The 21,918-nt window shown below is 32.9% G+C and overlaps 4 protein-coding genes across 4 annotated transcripts; 1 reads left to right on the top strand and 3 right to left on the bottom strand.

Moving 5' to 3' along the window:
- Nucleotides 1–473: 473 nt before the first annotated feature.
- Nucleotides 474–1,896, bottom strand: LOC107404034 (lignin-forming anionic peroxidase). The gene is made up of 2 exons (XM_016010970.4): nucleotides 1,552–1,896; nucleotides 474–1,419 (listed from the first exon to the last, which is right to left on the bottom strand). The coding sequence occupies exons 1-2, from the start codon at nucleotides 1,768–1,770 to the stop codon at nucleotides 682–684; spliced, it is 957 nt and encodes a 318-aa protein (XP_015866456.2). The 5' UTR covers nucleotides 1,771–1,896; the 3' UTR covers nucleotides 474–681.
- Nucleotides 1,897–3,549: 1,653 nt separating this feature from the next.
- On the bottom strand, nucleotides 3,550–5,039 carry LOC107404036 (lignin-forming anionic peroxidase). The gene is made up of 3 exons (XM_025068489.3): nucleotides 4,710–5,039; nucleotides 4,411–4,602; nucleotides 3,550–4,303 (listed from the first exon to the last, which is right to left on the bottom strand). The coding sequence occupies exons 1-3, from the start codon at nucleotides 4,953–4,955 to the stop codon at nucleotides 3,743–3,745; spliced, it is 999 nt and encodes a 332-aa protein (XP_024924257.2). The 5' UTR covers nucleotides 4,956–5,039; the 3' UTR covers nucleotides 3,550–3,742.
- Nucleotides 5,040–12,479: 7,440 nt separating this feature from the next.
- LOC132800291 (lignin-forming anionic peroxidase-like) lies at nucleotides 12,480–13,794 on the bottom strand. Its single transcript, XM_060813652.1, has 2 exons — nucleotides 13,473–13,794; nucleotides 12,480–13,379 (listed from the first exon to the last, which is right to left on the bottom strand). Exons 1-2 carry the CDS (start codon nucleotides 13,689–13,691, stop codon nucleotides 12,642–12,644), a joined length of 957 nt encoding a protein of 318 aa, XP_060669635.1. The 5' UTR covers nucleotides 13,692–13,794; the 3' UTR covers nucleotides 12,480–12,641.
- Nucleotides 13,795–19,375: 5,581 nt separating this feature from the next.
- LOC107404032 (serpin-ZXA) lies at nucleotides 19,376–21,201 on the top strand. Its single transcript, XM_060813197.1, has 2 exons — nucleotides 19,376–19,687; nucleotides 20,395–21,201. The coding sequence occupies exons 1-2, from the start codon at nucleotides 19,376–19,378 to the stop codon at nucleotides 21,199–21,201; spliced, it is 1,119 nt and encodes a 372-aa protein (XP_060669180.1).
- Nucleotides 21,202–21,918: the final 717 nt, after the last annotated feature.

Raw genomic sequence — 21,918 nt, 5'->3', positions numbered from 1 at the left:
CTTCAACCCTGAACTTAGAATGGTACTAATACATATATTTTTTTTATTTTTTTGCTTTTTTTATATTGAAAATTGAGGATTCAAACTCAAATAATTATCGAAAGAAATAATAAACTACTGGGACTTCGCTATCTCCTCAAGAGCAGAAAAGTAAATATAGGGCAAAATTTATAAGGTTTGAAATTAAAATGCCAAAATAAAAATGGACAACCAAAGTTAAAGATGGATGATCTTTCTTCTAAAGCTAAACTCTGGAAAAGATGAAGTACAGAAGAACCGAATGCATCTGATCTGTACATTTGACTAGGCACATCAAAATGATGAAATCTGTGTATAACTTAATTTTTCTTTTGTTGGAGAAAGAGGATAATTATTATTTTTTTAATTATTGTATATATAGCCTTACAACTTAACAATATCTATCAAAGATTAATTCTTTTCTTTTTGTTAGAATGCTTAACACATCATGAACATTAACAAAGTAAAGAAAATTAACGTTAATTAATCTCATAATCGCTTACAATTGATGGAAATGAAAAATACAAATAACTATAAGTGTCTACTTATTAAAAATTTAATAATTTTTTCTTTTTAATTTGAATACAAATCAAAGACAGAATTTAAAGGCAGCATATACATTTGACAAGTCCAATATAGTAGCTAGCTATAGGCTCCAAATTTTTAGTTGACAGCATGACAAATCCTCCTTATCTGTCCAGCAGAACCAGTAAGAGGTTCAATATCTCCCATTTTAACCATGGCAGATGCAAAGTCAGACAGAAATTTTGAAGGGTTCCTACTATATTCAGATACAATGCTGTCCGTTGATCCTCCACTGAATAGAACCTGATCAGATTGAAGAAGACCTTTCTTCTGAAGCAAGTTCTTGAAGTAATTATTGTCCAATTGATTTGGTGTCACCAACTCAAGTGGTGCCAACTTTGAATCACCTGAGCTAACCGGACAACCGCGTCTTCGAGTGCTAGCGAAGCCAGCATCAATGTCGCCGCCATTATAAATTCTGTCGCGGAATGTGAAGCATTGAGCTTGTCCGATTGAATGCGAACCTGACAAGGCAACCATGTCCCTTTCACTTAGGCCTTTGTGTTCGAATCTAGCTATAAGTTCCGGAAGGCTTTCGGTGAAACGAGGAAGATCAGACAATGCAACATCTGGATATGGTGTTGTTGAATCTCTTCTTCCAAGCTTCACCGTCCATGATGGACCACTCACTGCAACCGATGCGTCACGAGCTGCGACTGCTAGAATATCAGCACAAGATACGACACCGGGGCATATTTTTTCGACCTCTGTTTTCGCATTGTCTATGAGTTCGAAACCTCTTGCTGAGTTCTTATTGAAAATTACATCCCTTTCGTTATTAGCAGTATCATTAAGTAAAATTGATCCATCACAACCCTGTTAAAGACCCCCAAAAAAAAAAGTTATTTAATAAAATAATATTGGCACAACAATTGGAGAACAAATTAATTATAACAAGCATCTGTTTATAATTAAATCTTTTTATATATATTTAGTAAGTTTATATACCTTGACGAAGCAATCGTGGAAATGAAGGCGAATGAGAGAAGCCGCCATTCGACGTTCACGGGAAATTCCAGCTCTAATGGAAGTTCGGATAGTACTTAGAGCATTAGGACAGGTTTTGTCATAAAATGTAGAAGATAGGTTTGCTTTGGTCGTTGTTGCACTGACAAGCATGGAGAGGAAAAGAAAGGCAGGAAGAACGTGATGTTCTCGGAAGGCCATTATATAATATAAATATAATTAATAGCAAGATTTTTTTTGCAATTAATTATATTATGCAAGTTTTTTGCTAATTTGATAGAGAAGGAGAAAAAGATGATTATGATCAGAAAAGAAGCAAACGGAAATTGATGTGGAGAAAGAGTTGGGTTTGTTATCATATTTATAGTATGATGTTTTTCTTCTTTCACTGACCGCGTTGATGAATTGTTCTATAGTATAATTAATTCTTTGGTTGGCTCTCAAAATTGATTAATTTGAATGTTATTATAGATTTGAATTTGTACAAGTCAAAGTTGATTTTTCTATAAGTTAAGAGTTGGTCTTATTTGGGCAAATTGTGAACAAAAGCCGATGTACACACATGTGAAATTTGCAAGAGAATATATGCATATATGATGCCAGTTTCCAAAAGTATATAACAGCTGCAGATCCAGCCCACCTGCATGCCCAAGTTTGATATTTTTATTATTTCTACCGCCTACTTTATGTGGTATCTTAGTTAAATGGTAAACAAATCATTCCAAAGTGTCTAAAAAGTAAAAACATTGTAAATAACGCATGATGGTCGGAAAAAAAATCAAGGATAATAAAAATTAATGACTTGATTATTAATTAAAGTTTCTATTTAATTGTCCTTTTCAAGATGGTCTAGTGGCAAAATTATTTTTCTTTCAGATGAGGTTCCAAAATTGAATCCTCCAATGTATGTAAGAAAAAATATATATATTTGATTGATTAATATAAAACTTGAAATAGTTTGGCTAGCTAGAAAAATTTTGTTAATAAAATTTGCCGATAGAGTTAGATATTTCAGTGTTTCAAAAAAAGAAAAAAAAAAGTTAGATATTTCAGAAAAAAAAATAAATAAATAAATAAGGATAAGCTTAGACGTGATACGTTGCTTTTCCTTCCCTGTAGATGGTAGGCACCACGTGCACCGAATCGAAGACCACCAACTTTTGTCCTTTGGAAATTCTTTTTTAAGTAATTGGAGGCTTTTATTTATTTGCTTATCTTTTGGTGGAATAATTATGCGAGGGCTTGATTGTATCTCATCTAACTTTTTTATTTGGGCCTTTAAGCTTTTTTTTTTTTTTTTAACCAACTTTATACTTGAATAATTAATTAGATTTATATGTATATACAAGAATATATTTGCACAAATAAAAGGATTGCAAATAAAATTAATATTTTTGCACATTATCTATAATAATTTTAAAATAAATCCATCTTAACATGTTTTGTTGACTCAAGAAACACAAGTTTTATTTATTTATTTATTTTCTTTAATTTGAATGCGGTGAAAGGTTATGAAATCATAAACATTCTCTAAGAAAATAATGATTAATTTGTCTCTGCAGTGTTTCCAAAACGACCAAAAAAAAAAACATATTGAATGTTGAACCAATATTAAAAGAAACTTTAATTTTCTTTTTTGTACGTCTGAAGTAATTAACATGATTAAATCAAAAAACAATATCATTTATCTAGTTGACACTTGACACCATCAGCAAAGTACAAATCCTTCTTATCCGCAGAAGAAAAATTCAGACTTTAACTATTGCATTGCAGGATACTTTAATTACTTTAATGCTACATTTACTCTATTGGAAAAAATATTTTGGTTGAAGTAAATTGAATTTAAAATGTTTTGAAGAAGATCCTTTTTAATTTAACCGAGTCGAGTTCTTGAAGTAATTGTTGTCCAATGTATTATTTGGTAGAATGGGGAAAAAAAAAAACACGTTTATTAATTAAAATATAATGAACACACTTGAATCCCACAATTGTTTTTTTTTTTTTTCTTTTTTTTTTGGGGACAATTGGATAAAACTGCAAATACAAATTAATGACAAACGTTTGTGTTTGTTCTTTATTAAAAACATATAAGTCCAATGCTAATTATCTTTCAACAAAAGAACATATATTTCTTAAGAAGACATCAAAGAATGAAAGAATGTAGTCACAAATTTTAGCTGACAGCACTGCAAACCCTTCTAATCTGCCCAGCAGAACCAGTGAGAGGCTCAATATCTCCCATCCTAACCATTGCAGCAGCAAAATCAGCCCTGAATCTAGCAGAGTTCTTGCTATACTCGGATACGATGCTGTCTGTTGATCCTCCACTGAACAGAACCTGATCAGATTGAAGAAGACCCTTCTTCTGAATCAAGTTCTTGAAGTAATTGTTGTCGAATGAATTGGGCGTTACCAATTCAAGGGGTGCCAAATTGCTACTGCCTTGGGTTACAGCAGCAGGACAACGGCTTCTTCGAGAACGAGCAAAGCTAGCATTGATATCGCTGGTATTGCTGTAAATCCTGTTACGGAAAGTGAAGCATTGAGCTTGTCCAATTGTATGTGCTCCTGATAATGCAACCATGTCTCTTGCGCTTAGGCCTTTGCCACCAAATCTAGATATAAGTCTGTCAAGGCTCTCTGTGAAACCTGGAAGATCGGTATTGGCCACATCTGGATATGCTCTTGTTGAATCTCTTCTTCCAAGTTTCACTGTCCACGATGGGCCACTTACCTGTATAAATTAAATTTTTACATTAATTTAATAATTAATTGGAATATCTTATAATATATAGTTTTTCATTTTTGATATGATGAGGTTGGATTTTAATTGCTACTTACAGCAAGTGAAGCCTCACGTGCTGCAACTGCAAGGACATCAGCACAAGATACAACTCCAGGGCATATTTTCTCAACTTTAGCTTTTGCATCTTCTATGAGTTCGTAACCTCTTGCGGAATTCCTATTAGGCAATGCGTTCTTTTCACTTGTGAATGTGGAAGAGTCATCAAGTAAGATTGATGCATCACAGCCCTACGAAAAACCAAGAACATATTCATACAAACTATACTAATTAATTATATGTTTGTCAAAAATATATACCATACTAATTAAGCATCTACATAGTGTATTTGAAGTACCTTAACGAAACAGTCATGGAAATGAAGGCGAATGAGGGATGCTGCCATTCGACGCTCTCGGGAAATTGCTGACCGAATGGAGCTTCGAATGGTGCTAATTGCATTGGGACAGGTTTTGTCATAAAACTTGGAAGACAATGTAGCTTCACAAGTTGTAGTGAAATGCAAAACCAACAGCAAACATAGAGCAGCATTAACAAATGTAAAAGAAATAGTGCTCTTAGAGTTCCAATTCATTGAAGCCATTCTTTATGTTTCTATAGCTACTAAATAAGTTCCCCAAAGGAAGCACTAACTCTGAAAACTTAATTTGAATGGATATCAAGAGGAAAAAATGTGTGAATATGTTGGAGAAAAAGCTATTAGGGACTATCTTCTATATATACCAGAGCTGTGTAGCAGAGTAGGTTAATTTGGGATTTTTCGTGGAAGATTAATAAATAATATATCAATCCGTTTGCGATGTTATTACCCAAAAAAAGAAAAAATCAATCTGTGTGCGATGTGTGACCGGTTCTGGATCTTCTTTGGCTGCCACATGCATAAATGGCGTGCGGGAATTTACTATACATGTATTATAAAATTAAAATAAGGTAAAAGATATATATATATATATATATATATATAATAATTCCATTTGCAATTATATATACACACACACACTATAGGAGGCTAAATTTGGTTTTTGGCTAATTGTGAATAAAGAGAGAATTATGATCCCCAAAACTATTTATTTTACATTGTATTTATCGTTGACCCTATTGGTAATTAGCGAGAGCTATAGCTAGTTCTCTTTGATTTGATTTCTAGATGAGGTACGTTTGGTAATTAAGAAAAAGCAGCCCATGTTTTCTCGTTTTCCACCTTAGTTTTGCAACCAAATAATACGAAAAATATATATTCTAATATTGTCAAACAAGAGTAGAATTAAGCAGAGATTAATAGGGAAATTCATATAAATAACTGTATTTTTTATTTATGTTTTTAAGAAAAATGCTAATACTCTTATTCATTTTCGATCATGGAATTATAATTTAAGTTTCATATATATATATATATATATATATATATATAATTCTCCTATTGAAAATAAGAGTTGCATTGCGTAAAGCATTTATGTAATTTGTATATGTATAATCATTTTCATAAATACTTTGATTTTTAAAATCAAAATATCTTAATTTCATAAGATTAGAATACAGTACAAATATTTCTCTTTCTAGGAGATTGATCAATTGTAATACACATAAATTTTATTAAAAATGGAATACCCAGATGTGAAAATATATATAAAAACAATCCAAATCAGGATAAGTCCATATAGTACAAATCAAATCATGTAAAACTACTAAAAATTGGTATTTTATACTTTTTCATCTTTAACCTTATTTATTTTTACGATTTATTTTTAGGATGTTAAGATTTTATAAATTTAGGATATCTTAATAAAAATAATTATTGTATATGTATAATATATATATATATATATAAATATATATATATATGTAGATATAGATATATATATTGCTCACGCGAACACATCCCTTGACATTTTACTAAGTCTGACGACTAAATTGAACTCTTCGCACAGGATGTCTAGTCTAGATTCTAATTATTTGAGCAGACGTAGTTCTGATGCACGCCAACCTCTTTAAAAATGTTTCTTTTAATCATGTGATATAATCCAACTCTTATTTAACGAGTCCCCTCTATCCGCCACCACCCACCGACCCCCCCCCCCCCCCCCCCCCTCCCCCCCCCCCCCAAAAAAAAAAAAAAGGTATAGAAAAAGAAAAATGATTAAACAATTTTATGATTGGTTGCACCGCATTCATAGCTAGATTTAGCTCAAGACCGTGGTCATAACTAATTATAAATTTATAATATGTTGTCCTTCAACAACGATACAAAAACAATAAATCCAATTCATTGGCCATCATTTTTGACGTTCGGAGTTTTCTGGGATAGTGTGGACAAATCAATTCATGTACAAATCAATTATGTAAAACTATGTTATAAATTTACCTTCGGAGTTCTAATACTCAGATTCATGAGAAACGAAATTAATTTTATGATATATATATATATATATATATATGGTAGCTGTATAGTATAGATATACATATTTTTTAAAATACAAACATTAATAAAGATGATTTTTCAAAAAACTACCTTCTTAATTGATAATATTAATATTTTTTAAAAAATTACAGACATTCAGACGTTAAAAATATGCAAACATGTGTACTACAGAAGAATTCTTTCTCTTTGTGTGTATATATATATATATATCTAACGTCCCTGTTGGCCGATTTTCCAGCTGTTACCGGCCATGTGACGGGTCCTTTTCCGTAAATTTGGGGCCCCCAAGTCCGTTTCCAAGCTCGGATTGGCTCAAATCTTGCTCATTTGTGAGATATGATAAGAGCCCATTTCGGCAGCAACTTCACGATAGGATTCCGGCAACCTCCGGCGGCGGTTGGACCAATTGAAGGTATCTTCTTGATGCTCTCATTATAAGCTTCAAATTGGTAGCTAGAATGTGAATTATAATTGAGTAATTAGGAAGTTGCCATTGATGGAGCTAGGTTGTGTTTATGTTGAAATTGGATATAGTTTGGACAAGTCCTTAGCCAATTGCCATTACATTTGGGTTCTTAATGATTGTTAGAGGCTAAAGGAATGGTTAATTTGAATTTAATGTCAAGATATTGAAAAATCCCAAATTTGCAGTTTAGGCCATGCGGGTTCATCCTGTATTCTATCAAATTAGGGTAGACAATGTTGATAATATTAAGCAAAAGGTGTAAAAGGATTGTTATAGATTTTTTGTGAGTTTACTTGTTATGTTGATTGGAATCATTATATGAAAATTATAGTTAGCATGTGTATAGATTGATATATATATAGATACATGCACATGTACTGTGAACGTATGACACATATATGTATGTATATATATATGGAGATGTGTGATTTTATATGAAAAAAACATAATTATATATATATGTGGATATATATGTGTGTGTGTGCGAGTAGATAGATGTAATCATATATATATATATATATGTGTATCCTGATAAGTATTATGGTTGACTAGAAAATTTAAGGAAGTATTATCTAAATTATTATGCTATTTAATTGATTTAAACATAATGTTATATAATATTCGTTATCTGGTTTGGCAAAATTGATTATATATATATATATATATATCTATATTACTGAAATTTTTGTTATATTCAATTATATGATTGTTTAAAAGAAAATATGAAATTCTATAGATTTGATAAAAAGTGTATATCTATATGGCTGTAAATATATTTATGCCTTTAGATATTTATTTATTCATGAATATGAAATTTTGTTAATAATTGTTAAATCATTGTTGAAATGTTATGTAAATTAGAATGTTATTTGTGAATTCAAATATGAGCACGTATTTTATAATGCGATTTAAATGAGGTTGTGTGCAAGTAAATTTCAAGAAGATTTATGAGAATATTTGTATTAATTATTGAGCTCAAAAATTTTATTTATGCATTTGTTTATTATTTATTTATCTATTAATGGATGTACAGTGATGAATTTAAGCTCATAGGATTATGATGGTGGTCTAAAGAAAATGTGATTTATATGGACTTGAAAGGAAGAATTTAATCTAGCAGTATTTATGAGATTTTGATACTTGAGAATATATGAATTATTGGATAATATTTAAAATTGTGGAATTTAATTATGTGTAAATTTTACTTGGCTTTAATGATATGTTTGATATAAATTGAATTGAAGGTTTAAGAAAATAATTATATCAAATTATTGTGATCAGGAATATCCGTATATTTGATTATTTATTATTTATTATTATTGTGTATGTATTTGATAAAAACATATGAATTGGATTATATTTTATCTAAATTTAATATTTTATAATATTACAAAATTTATAGTTTTTTTTAAGATGCACCCATACACGTACCGGTGTTCTGTATCGTATATGTGATTATGATAAGCGCGTAAGTTGTAATGTCTCCCGTGAGTTGCCACCGGACTGAGGGCAGGCAAGTTTGATATAGTGCACATAAGCCGCCCCCTCCATGGCCAGGATGACGGTTTAAGCAGTGGCATTGTGGGGATGCCGAAGTGACTATATGCAAGTTTCTATCTTTAACCTCCCACCAGACGGTGCTCGGGACGCTGGGCATCATAGAGCACCACTGGTATATAGTATGGTGCATCAAGTATTTTTTTATATGTTCATACATATATTTTGTATGTTATATTATTTGATATTATACTGCATATACCGCGCCATACAGAGGCAGCGAGCCAATGTGGTCCATGTAGAGCTAGCCTCATAACCATGTTGCTTACGAGTCCAGGGATCAGATGACCAATATAGGCAACCACCCTGGTTTGTATTGGTAGCAGAGTGCCGGCGACAGCTGGAATCATGGATCACGTAGCATGTTAGAAGGTATCATACGTATCTCCATTACGAGCGTGCATATTTCATTTTATGTTATGGATTTTAAGATATGATTTTATGTAATTATGTTATGTTATCTATTTGTGATTTAATTTCTTACTAATAGTCTTAATCGATGTTATTATATTCTTATTACTATTAATTGTATTTAACTATTTATTCAATCATTATTGTCACTATTATCGGGATTGTTATTATTATTTATAATAATTATTTTTATTGTAATTCCAATTTCTATTATTATCATTATTATAATTATAGTTGTTATTATTGTTATTATCAATGGTATTTATTAACAAAACTATTATTAAGTATTATCGCAGTTGCTATTCTCAGTTATTGAGATTTTAATAAATAATTTAGGTCTTTAATATTAATTTTGTTATTGTTCTTATTATTATTACTATCATATGGTACCTTCGGACAAATATTATAGCCTACGAGTAAGAAAGATAGCTATCAGATAAGTATAATAGTCCTCGGACAAGTGGTAGCCTTTGGGTAGGTGAGATAGCCCTTGGACAGGTGTGGTTATGTGATAGCCTTTGGATAGGTGATCGCCCTCGGGCATGTATAGGAATATGATAGCCCTCAGGCAAGTTACATTAATATCATTATCATTAAAACGTTTGTTATTGTTTTTATTTTATTTTTTTATTATTGTTAATGTGATGTCGTTTTACCTTTCTTTCTTTGTTACGCATTGGCATATTTGTAAAATGACATTTGAAGTGTAATTGATATGTGCAGCACTAAGTGGGTGGTGTGGGCGGACGAGAATCTATGATGGTATATTTTAATTGGTTATTTACTAAATAAATTCCATCATATGCCTTTTATATAATTTGTTATCGAAGTGCTGTCAGTTGTGGAACTTATATTGTAGTAAGATGGGAGGAATAAGGGGTGTATATAGGAGTGTATTTTCAGTGCAGGAAAATTGTGGTAAGTCCTATCCTTAGGGGAGATGCTACTAGATTTTCAATTGGAAGGTTCGGTGGTGTTTCCCTAGGATCAGGATTTGTCTAGGATTCTGGTGAGGGGTCTTAGATGGGTCCTGACACTAGTGATATCTCATAATATACCATCTCGCTCTTTACCCATATATAGATATATATAAAAATCCATATTTCAAGCAGGAGAAAGTGAAACCCTCTAAAATAGTTGCTTGTTACACAAGTTACTTGTATTTCTCCTTCTATATATAGTGTTAGCATCAAAGCTCACAATATTCATTCTTTATCCAAACACTTAAAATGGAGTTCTGCTTGAAAGTTGCTACAGAAGGGATTCAGAAGCAGGTGATTAGGGATGCCAACAAGAACGTTGTGATGTCTGCATCGTCGTTGAACCTTTCGCTAAACATGGCGGCTTTGGGGTCTTCAGGCAAAACTTTGAAACAGTCTCTTGGATGTCTTGGGTCAGAAACCATCACTAATTTGAGATCCAAGTCTTCATATTTGATGCTCTTCTTCTTGACTCGATACCAACACGTAAACATCATCATCATCATCATCATCATCAAGAAGGAAGAGGCAGAGGAAGAATGCTCTTCCCCAATTGTCTTTCGTGAACTTGATGTTTGGTGAACCCTTGGGACAGTACAGATGGCAAAATTGGAGTATGCAAAAGAAGCTAAAGTTTATTTATTTATTTTTTTATCATTTACACCAATTTTCCTTTAAGGCGGTGTCTCAAACTCATGACTACCTTCCAAATGCAGTTATGCATACCAACTAAGCCAACCTTACTTAATTCTAAAGCTTACTTTCTCAAAGTGCTTAAAAAAGCATCCTAATTGTTTAAAAAAAAAAAAAACTCATAGAAGGAAGAAGGAAAAAGAGTTTACATTTTAGTAATATATACTTAAGTCTCAGAGCACTCTTCGGTTTTAAGAGATTTCGAACCATTAAAATTAACCAATCTTGGTGTATACATATTATAAAATTAGTAACAGTCCATACAAATAATTTTTTCAATCCAATTGAGCAGACAGAAAATATGAGGAATGAAGTGAATTCATGGGCAGAGAATAGCACAAACGGCCTCACCGAAGACTATTTGCCACGCTTAGTAAAATTGGAACCACCACTCTTACTTGCAAATGCTCTCTGCTTTAAAGGAGCCTGGAGGGACCCATTCATAGCCTTGTCGCCTTGGTACAAAGATTTTCACCATCCCGATGGGAAAACCATTAAAGTACCTTTCCTGACTCCAATCGAGTAGAATATGCAGAGTCTAACAGACATTATTATGATATTACCAGACTCTATTATGATACAAGTGGCTGTCACGATTACAGTAACAGCCACCCAAATTTCCGTCTGGATATCATTCTTCCTGAAAGAAAAAAATGGACTTCAAGATATGCTAAAGAAGTTCAATTCTGATACAAAACTTCTACTCCTTGATTTTGACCTTGAAGCAAAGAAAATTGCAAAAATATGAATTCCACGATGGAAGTTTTCTTACGGTTTTGATACTGTAAAGCTCATGAAGAAATTAGGATTGACATTGCCTTTCCGTTACAAGCCGCTTGGAAAACTGCTTTTTATTGACAAAATGTTTCAGAAATCATGTATTGAAATTGATAAGGAACAGAAGCAGTTCAGTTTCTTGTAAACTAATCTCGGGAGGAATGGCAAGATCAAGGTATCGCCCTCCTGAGTTTGTAGCCAACCATCCTTTCATGTTCACGATCAGAGAAAAAGTTTCCCGGGCTGTGATTTTCACTGGGGCTGTTCTTAATCCCCTTTCTGGATAATTGAAAAAGTTTATGTCGCTGCCTATCTATGACAAGCATATATATTGGGATATAATTGTTTACAATTCAACGGTTTTGGCATGCTGCTAGCTCTTTTTAATATTTCCTTTTCTATTTTTTTTTTTTTAAATTATGCTTGAATTACAATATCAATGTTACTACTGTAATATTGAGTTTGAATTTGAATTTATTTTCCCAATTAAGTTCCTCTGTTAGTACAAAGAACACCCATGCTATTAAGATAGACCATTAATGCTGATCGGAAAACTAGGAACTTGAAACCACAATTATTGCTAAAAAATTCCTTACAAAGTTCAACATATTATTAACTTAAAGAAATAAGAAATCTGAAATTTAAAATAAGAAAGCATTAAGCCAACTTTGTTTAATTTGCATTGTTCGGTTTTTTATATATCCTCAACAAATTAAATGAAGATCACTGAATTAATCGCACTAACAAGGTTTAATACATACTCAAGTCTTTTCTTTCCTTTTTTATTGGATTGAAGTGAAATAATAAAATTTTAACTTTGATCTCTTGATTGTTTACAATTGATTGAAATGAAAATACAAATGATCATTACACAAAGTGTCTATTTATTTAAACAAATTAACAAATCTGTAATTAGATACAAATTAAAGAATATTTGAGGCAGCTTATACATTTGGCAGATTCCAATTAGTTGACAGCATGACAAATCCTCCTTATCTGTCCAGCAGAACCAGTAAGAGGCTCAATATCTCCCATTTTAACCATGGCAGAAGCAAAGTCAGCCAAGAAAGTTGAAGGATTCCTACTATACTCAGATACAATGGTGTCCGTTGATCCTCCACTGAATAGAACCTGATCAGATTGAAGAAGACCTTTCTTCTGAAGCAAGTTCTTGAAGTAATTATTGTCCAATTGATTTGGTGTCACCAACTCAAGTGGTGCCAACTTTGAATCGCCTGAGCTAACCGGACAACCCCGTCTTCGAGTGCTAGCGAAGCCAGCATCAATGTCGCCGCCATTATAAATTCTGTCGCGGAATGTGAAGCATTGAGCTTGTCCGATTGAATGCGAACCTGACAAGGCAACCATGTCCCTTTCACTTAGGCCTTTGTGTTCGAATCTAGATATAAGTTCCGGAAGGCTTTCAGTGAAACGAGGAAGATCAGACAATGCAACATCTGGATATGGTGTTGTTGAATCTCTTCTTCCAAGCTTCACCGTCCATGATGGACCACTCACTGCAACCGATGCATCACGAGCTGCCACTGCTAGAATATCAGCACAAGATACAACACCGGGGCAGATTTTTTCGACCTCTGTTTTCGCATTGTCTATGAGTTCGTAACCTCTTGCTGAATTCTTATTGAAAATGACCTCCCTTTCATTATTAGCAGTATCGTTGAGTAAAATGGATCCATCACAACCCTGCAAAACGAGGAACAATATTAATTAATATGCGAGGAAAATTAAAGAACAACGAGCACACCATATTTATGCATATGAATTTTGATTAAATACCTTGACGAAACAGTCATGGAAATGAAGGCGAATGAGAGAGGCCGCCATTCGACGTTCACGGGAAATTCCAGCTCTAATGGAAGTTTGGATTGTACTGAGAGCATTAGGACAAGTTTTGTCATAAAATGTAGAAGATAGTTGAGCTTTGCTTGTTGAGCTGAAAAGCATCATCAACAGAAAGAGAAGGGCAGGAACAAATGCAAATGCATTGGAAGCCATCGTATAAAATTAATAATTTGCTAGTTTTTTCGCAAATTAGAGTGGAGTTTTGCTTCAGTGGGGAAAACGAAATATTGATGAAGAGAAAGAAGCAAATGATATTAACTGCAAATGGTGTGGCGAAAAAAGGAGCCTCTCGTCACATTTATAGTTCATTTTTTTGTCTGCTGTGACGCGTTGAATAGTTCTAAGTACTTGTTTGAAAGAAAATTCAGTGGGGTTGAATTTGTACAAAAAGTCAAAGATGATAACTCCATGCATATAAAGTTGGAGTTGGTCGTCTTTGGCAATTTGTGAATAAAGACAATCTACATATGGAAGCTGCAGCCGAATATATAAATATAATGATATTCCAAAGTATATAACGGCCGGCATCCAATTCACCAAAAGGTAACACCTGCAGACTCTTTGCACAAGTTTGACATTTTTCCGCATTGGTATTATTAGCAAATAAGTTTTAACATTTTTCCGGCCCATTTTATATTGTAAAGTAATTTGTATATATTATTGATAATAAAAAAAGTTATATATATATATTGGGTTATATGTACTTGAATTGGGATCATTGTCATTGCTACATATACGAACTGCCTCGCTGAGCTATATATACCAAGTATATCCAAATATGTAAATATATATATATATATATATATATATAAAACTGTCATTGTCATTGATCTTTTTGGAATCAAATATCCAAAAATATTCGTTGAAGCAATATATATATATATATATTCGAACTTTATGTGGGGCATCAATTAATGTAAATTGGTAATTTAAACCACATCAATTAGTAAATAATCTTGTACACAAATTAGGTACGGTAGCATTACTTTTGAAATAATTAGTTACAATTTCTAATGGTAAAATATAGATGTAGGGCTATTTTTAAATTTACATAAACAATATATATTTCTTTGTTTTTGTTTTCATTTTTTTTTTTTTTTTGGTGATAGAAACAATACATATCTTTTTGTACAACACGTTTTCAAATTTGAAATACGTCTAAATAGTTTCCTAAACTTATCTATAAATATTGTATCCTACTTTTTTTTTTTTTTTTTCAAATCCTATTGTCTCTCAATCTCCAAAAACGAAATTATGTACCCAAAAAAAAAAAAACAAATCCACATCAAACCATTGCAAATGCAGTAAAATTTTGCATTTTCAAAATCCATCCATATTTTTATAAAAATATATCTAACTTTTTTTTTATTCAAATCCTTAATCTCAAAATATTGCGACTAAGCAGATTTTGGTCATATCTCAAGTAGTTGCTTGTCACACAAATTTGTCTTTTTATATTATTCTGTTCGTATTCTAACCTCACACTCATCCACCAACCTTTTATTCTATTTTCAACACTTTGCAAAAAAAATATGGAGTTTGCATGAACATTGTTACAAAAGGTATTATGGAGGAGATGATCAAGGATCCCAACAACAACGTCGCAATGTCTCCGTCATCCTTGAATTGTAATTTCAGTTGAAATTGTGTAAAAAAAAAAAAAGAATAAGATCAATGAAAATATTTTTACGATTGAAATTTGTCAGGACCCGTCCAAAATTCCTTACCGGAACCCTAGACAAGCTCCGATCTAGGAAAACCCTATCGGACCCTCCAATGGAAAATCCGGCAGAACCTCCCCTAAGGGTTGGACTTACCACAAATTTCCTGTACTGAAAACACACTTCTATATACATCCCCTTATTGCTCCCACGTTACTATAATATAATTCCACAAATTTGCAGCACTCCAAATGAATAACAGTAAATCAGTGCATAATTAATAACTAAATATCCAATACAGTATACAGAGCATTATACAAATAAATGTGAAATTAATATGATGACAGATAAAGACATAATACAAGATGAAGAGGAAAAAGGGAGCTTCTTGGACTTTCGGCAATGAACTGAGATGTCGGACTCGCCCCGGACGATCAACGTCTCCCAACCTGGACCTAGGGGAACAAAATTTAAAAATGTGAGATGCTAATCATCTCAGTGAGTGACCCTATCTACTGTACAATTATAATATTAACGAAAATTATAGCACATTTGAATAATTAACAATAATGAGTAAATAAATAATAATTAATTGAAAATAATATTTTCTCTCAAAACCCTCACGGCTCATTCGGTTGGAAAAGTTCCCCTTTTAAAACATTTTCACAAAACCCAATCTTGATTTCCCGAAAACCAAGGAAACAATTAGTCAACTAAATATCAAGTAAAGTATAATAGATCAAAGATACAAAATTTATAATGAAAATAAAATAGAAATAGAATAAAAATAATTTTGTAACAATTACTAAATGATTAACAAATAGCATAAACAAATAATAAAAAAATATTAATAAAAATCACATTAAAACAATTCATAAAATAATTAAATAATTAAAATGAATCAATTTATTGAATAATTAAGCAAAGGAAAAAAATTAAATCAAATTAAAACCTCCATTTGAAATACTTAATAAAAAAACAACATTAAATATATTCGTAATTTAAATACAATTTCAAAATATTTATTTTGAAATCCATGTTCCGAAAACCACTTGATGCACCCACTATATACCAGTGGTGCCAACGGTACCTAGTGTCCCGAGGTACCGCCAGACAGGAGGTTAAAGAGAGAAACCGGCATATGGTCGCGTGGCGTCCCACCACGCCGCTGCAAACAGGCGTCCTGGCCATGGAGGGACGAACTACCCTCATCCAATGGCAACCAAGGACAACCCCATAAATCACCTGTGCGGTAATCATATCCATGTGCGCACTAATCACATACATAAACACAGAACACCAGTACGTGTATGGTGCATCTAAAAATTATAAAATCCACATATTTATTTTAAATCTCAAAATCTTATAAATACTACTGGGTTTATTCTATCCAATCAAATCCGTAAATTTTCCACAATTCTTTTATAAATCATCGTCATAAATTCATCGCATAAATACCATCAATTTCAAATTTATCAACTCTCAATTCCATCAATTTAAATATCCAAATCTTCCAATGGCATAAGATCAAGCCATTAATATTTCCAGCATAAATATTTTTAAAACATAATAATTTAAATCCATTTAAATCAACAAATCCTTAAAACCACATAAATTTCATATATAATTAATTCATATAATTGTGCACAATAATTGAATAATAACCATAGCAATAATTAAAATAAATCAAACCACAATTTCTTTAAATTCTCAAATATATTATTTTGGCACCAAAACATATATTAAAAAAATTATAAATTAGCAATACAATTTATATGGAAATTCTCTTAATATCAAATACATAAAACATATTTATCAATTATTTAATTATGAAATATTCCAACAATGAAATTTGATAAAATTTACCAAAATCTCAAATTCCTTAAAACCAAAATATTTTATAATGCACAAATATTTAATTTCATTAAATTTTGGCATCAAAATTCCAAATATAAATTTACTAAATATTCAACACATCAAACATAATTTTCAAATAACAAATTAACACAAAATATATATATTTTAACATCCTAAAATAATTTTGAAGGTGGGTCATTCACCTGGAGTACGCAATTAACCTAAGATCCTCCATGGGATCAATTCCACGATGCACGCGTGCTCCTAGAACAACAATTCACACACAGTCAAATAAAGTAATATTTTATTCGGATAAATAATACTCGGTATCCGGGGGGTTTAACACAAACGTTAACCAAAATTGACAAATAATATACAGAATCGAAGCTTGAGTGATGAGGATTACGAATCTGGTCTTACTTCCCGGAGATGGGACTGGTGGTGGCCAGAATCTTGCAGGAAAGCTCTCAGCCTTTAGAGCCTTGATTCTTCCAAACCGTCGCAAATTGGAGGAAAATGACACCTGGAACTGGGTTAAGGGGGTCGAAATTAGTAGGAAAAGATGGGTGGTGCAACCTGGAACTCGCTGGAATAGTGATTTCTTCGGCAAGCCGTCGCGGTCACCAGTAACCATCGCCGCCAGCGGCGCGTGCGGTGGCCACTGACCGTGATTTTCGGCAGGGAGGTAGGTCTCGAGGTGGGTGCTCCAATGGGATCGGCGGTGAGGCAAACGGTGGCCAGAATTGGGAGAAATCTGGGTTTGAATGTGGCGGCACCGCCACCGGAAAAAGCCCCTATCCGGGCGCGTCGCCTGTCGGTTGGGCGTGAAATTTTCGAGGTTGGCCGGAAATGGAGAGGCGCTCCTACCTGGCCGGCGCGTGTGGCAAGATTCGGCCAGAAAAGTTTGCAACTCCAGCGACCGGTGGTTCTCTCTCTCACTCTCTCTTTCCTCTCTCTCTTTCTCTCTCCTCCCCCCTCTTTTCACACCGGTTTAAGGCCACCGTGGGTGGCACTGTTCACCCACGTGGACCTCTAAGATGTCGACATGTGGCATCACTATTCATACACTATGCATAATTCGAAAATAGAATAAAATATTATGGTAATTGGAAAACTTCGCATGTCCATAAATTTCAAACCACATGTCCAAATCGGACGTGCCGCTAGTCTACGGACTCGTATCAACGAGTACTTCACAACCATGCATGAGTCAAAGCTCAACTTTGCATGAATAAAAAGTCAACTCGGGCACCTCTTGGACAGTTTGGACCTCAACTTTTTTTGCTCATAACTTTCAAACCGTAGCTCCGTTTTCAACGTGCTACTAGTCTACGAACTCGTGCGAACATGTACTTCATAACGGTACCTCAGTCAATCTAGAATTTCATCCGAGTCAAAAAGTCAACTTTTGACCCATTCGTTCAACGGTCAACGGTCAACATCGGTCAAAGTTAGAAAATTTCCGTTGTACTTTGGGACAGGGTGTTACAAAATTACTTTCTATTGGTAAGTCTATCATTTGGCTGCCACGTCATATTTAAATGATAATTGGAAAGCCAAAAACTATAAATTATAATAGATCAATGTTTTTCTTTTTCTTTTTTTCGTTTTTTTTGTTTTTGTATTCTTGTTCTTCTTATAAGCACAAAAAATAATTTTAAAAAAAAACATGAAATAATATAATAAATTTAAATTGATCTCATAGTTATTTACAATTGATCAAAATGAAGGTAAAAATGATATACAAGCTTAGTGTTTATTTATTAGCCAGCCTTTCATCAAATACGTATGTAATGTAATTAATTTGTTTGAAACATAATTCCTATTTCATGTAACAAATGTGGGCATGGTTATTGATAGGGACTTGTCCAACAAGATTTTTAATTGGGTTATTTGGCACAATTTCCATTGTATTGTATGGGCCTACGAAATTAAAATGCCAAACTTTTTTTTTAAAAAAAAAAGAAAAAGAAAAAGAAAAATTAAAATTATGCCTTTACATATAGGCTTAAAAATGCTAGGGTTTTATTCTGCGTTGTCTTGCATTGAAACCTTGAGCCGCCGATCTACCCTGCAATCTCAGGTTGCATTGGAGAAGGAAAAAATAAAAAATAAAAAAGTAATAACTTTTGCATATTCTTATTACGCATTAAGTCCAATATATATATATATATATATATTTATAGGTATATAAATCCATATTTCAAACGAGAACCTGAAGTAGTTTCTTTTCACTCAAGTTTTATTTGTTTCTCTTCAATTTCAATATAAATAGGGTGTTCCGCTAAAAGCTCACAATAATTCTCCCTTTTCCAAAAAATGGAGTTGTGTGTGAAAGTTGTAACAGAAGGGATTCTGAAGGAGCTGACCAAGAATAATCCCAACAAGAACGTTGTGATGTCTCCGGCATCCATGAACATTGTTCTAAACATGGCCGCTTCCGGGTCGGCAGGCAAAACTTTGGACCAGTTTCTCGGGTCTCTTGGCTCCGAAACCATTACTGAGTTGAGCTCCAAGTCTTCATCTTTGATGGGTCTCTTTGACTTGAACACTGCGGCAGACCCAGACCCAGACTACACTGATTCAGAGTATAGTGCTCCTCCTGAATTGTCTTTAGTGAACCTCATGTTTGTAGACCAGTAATATCCTTTGAAACCGTCTTTCCAAGAGATAGTCCGAGACATCTACAAAACAGAACCAAAGAGGATTAACTTTGATCAGGTTCGTGTAATTTTTTCCCTCTTATATATATATATATTGCAATTAATTAATCATGTATAAAAATTAACATATACAGACATGTTCAACTTTAATTAGTGCCACAAATTAACCATCTATTTTGCTATGATCATTTTGTTATGTTAAATACATTTTTTTTTTAATGTTTTCAAGCCTTTAATATAAGAACTGGTTTCTACAAACAAGAGATAATGTATATATATTGAATTAAGGCTGTTTTCACGGAGAATTTCGACTGTCTCATATAGAATGTTGGATTTTTATTATTGGGGATAAAGCTTATTAGGAGTTTGGACTTCTGTTAATATTTGCAATGGTATAAAATTTAAGGAAGATTGAGAACTTAAAATTTGTCTTTTAGAAAAAAGGAAAAAAATAAAAATAAAAATACGTAAGTGTTGATTCTAGTAAAGTGTACTTACTTGGAGACTAATTTCTCAATACCTTTCTGTTTTTGTTTGTTCTTTGAATATGCCTGGTTTGTAACATCATAATTAAGTTCATAAATTTCCTACATTATAGTATTGCAAGTACAAAATATCATTAATATCTTGGTGTATGCATATTAGAAATATTACTGATGAGTAATGAAAGTGCAGCAAGAGAAAGTTAAAAATGAAGTGAACTCATGGGCAGAGGAGAAAACAAAGGGCCTCATGAAAGGGTTTCTGCCACCCACATCAAAATTGAAAGGACCACTCTTTTTCGCAAATGCTCTCTACTTTAAGGCAGCATGGTTAGATCAATTTGTTGCCTCATCGACTCGGGACGAAGATTTCCACCTTCTTGATGGGAAAACTATCAGAGCACCTTTCATGACCCAAATAGAAGAGAGCATGAAGATGTGTGGATCATTCGAGGATTTTAAGGTTATCAGACTCAATTATAATTCCGGTAGATGTTACAGTAACAACTTCCCACGTTTCTGTATGGATATCATTCTTCCTGAAAGAAAAAATGGACTCGAAGATCTGCTAGAGAAGTTTAATTCTGATACAAAACTTCTACTCCAGGATTTTAAGCTGGAAGATATGCTGGTTACTGAGATGTGGATTCCAAAGTGGAAGTTTTCCTATGGTTTGGACATGGTTAAGCTCGTGAAGAAATTGGGATTGACTATGCCTTTCAATTACCCGGATGTTGATTTCACTGAGGCAATGGATTCTTCGGATGCTGAAGAAATTTTTATCTCGAAAATGCTTCATAAAGCATGCATTTCAGTTAATGAGGAAGGGACAGAAGGAGCTTCAATAGTTTCTTGTAATGAAAATTTGGGATGTTCAATGTATCCCCCTCCTGAGATACAATTTGTTGCTGACCATCCTTTTATGTTCATGATCAAAGAAAAGGGTTCTGGGGCTGTGATTTTCACTGGAGCTGTTCTTAATCCCCTCTCTGATATTTGAAATATTTATGAATATTTATTCAATATAATTATCCAGCTCTTTATAACATTTTATTTTAATTAGATTTATGATTATAATGCAATTGCAATAATACCAAAATTATTACTATCACTTCAGATTGTTTTTCTTTTTTCATTCTTAATTTCATGAGATGGTGAGGAAAATATTGGGAATGTTTGGAGAAAATTAGCATTCCATTGATCATATTTATAGCTCAGTAGTGTATAGCAGAAATAAGAAAGGCTTTTGACAAATTCTATAATATACATATTCTTTGGCTGGCTATTGAATTTTTATGTAGTTTGAAAATTCTGATAGATTTGTACTACCTCAGGCCGATGGCCCTGCACTACGCGACATTAAAAAGGGACATGCCAAGGCAAATAGCAGGGCATATCAAATTGAACTCAAACCACAATTCTCGAGTAAGTATGATGATTCAGTCAGCTTTCTTCGGCTAAACTACGGGAGGCCATTAGTTATTAGATGTTTGTTATGAAGTATATAACTACAAGTCCATAGTATGATTTCTTTTACTAAAAAATAAAAAATAAAAAAGGTTGTGTGCATTGGTACCTGTGTGGCAAGGCTACCTGTATTTTTTGGGTTTTTTTCATTAGTTACTAGATGTTTGTTATTAAGTATATAAAAGTTATGGACATGTGAAATTTTTCGAATACCGTAATATTTTAATATTTTTGAATCGGTGAACAGTGA

This window comes from Ziziphus jujuba, chromosome 12 (assembly GCF_031755915.1).
Source record: "Ziziphus jujuba cultivar Dongzao chromosome 12, ASM3175591v1".
Lineage (NCBI taxonomy): Eukaryota > Viridiplantae > Streptophyta > Magnoliopsida > Rosales > Rhamnaceae > Ziziphus > Ziziphus jujuba.
Note: the sequence above shows the minus strand (reverse complement) of the source record. Positions and strands in the feature narration are given on the sequence as shown.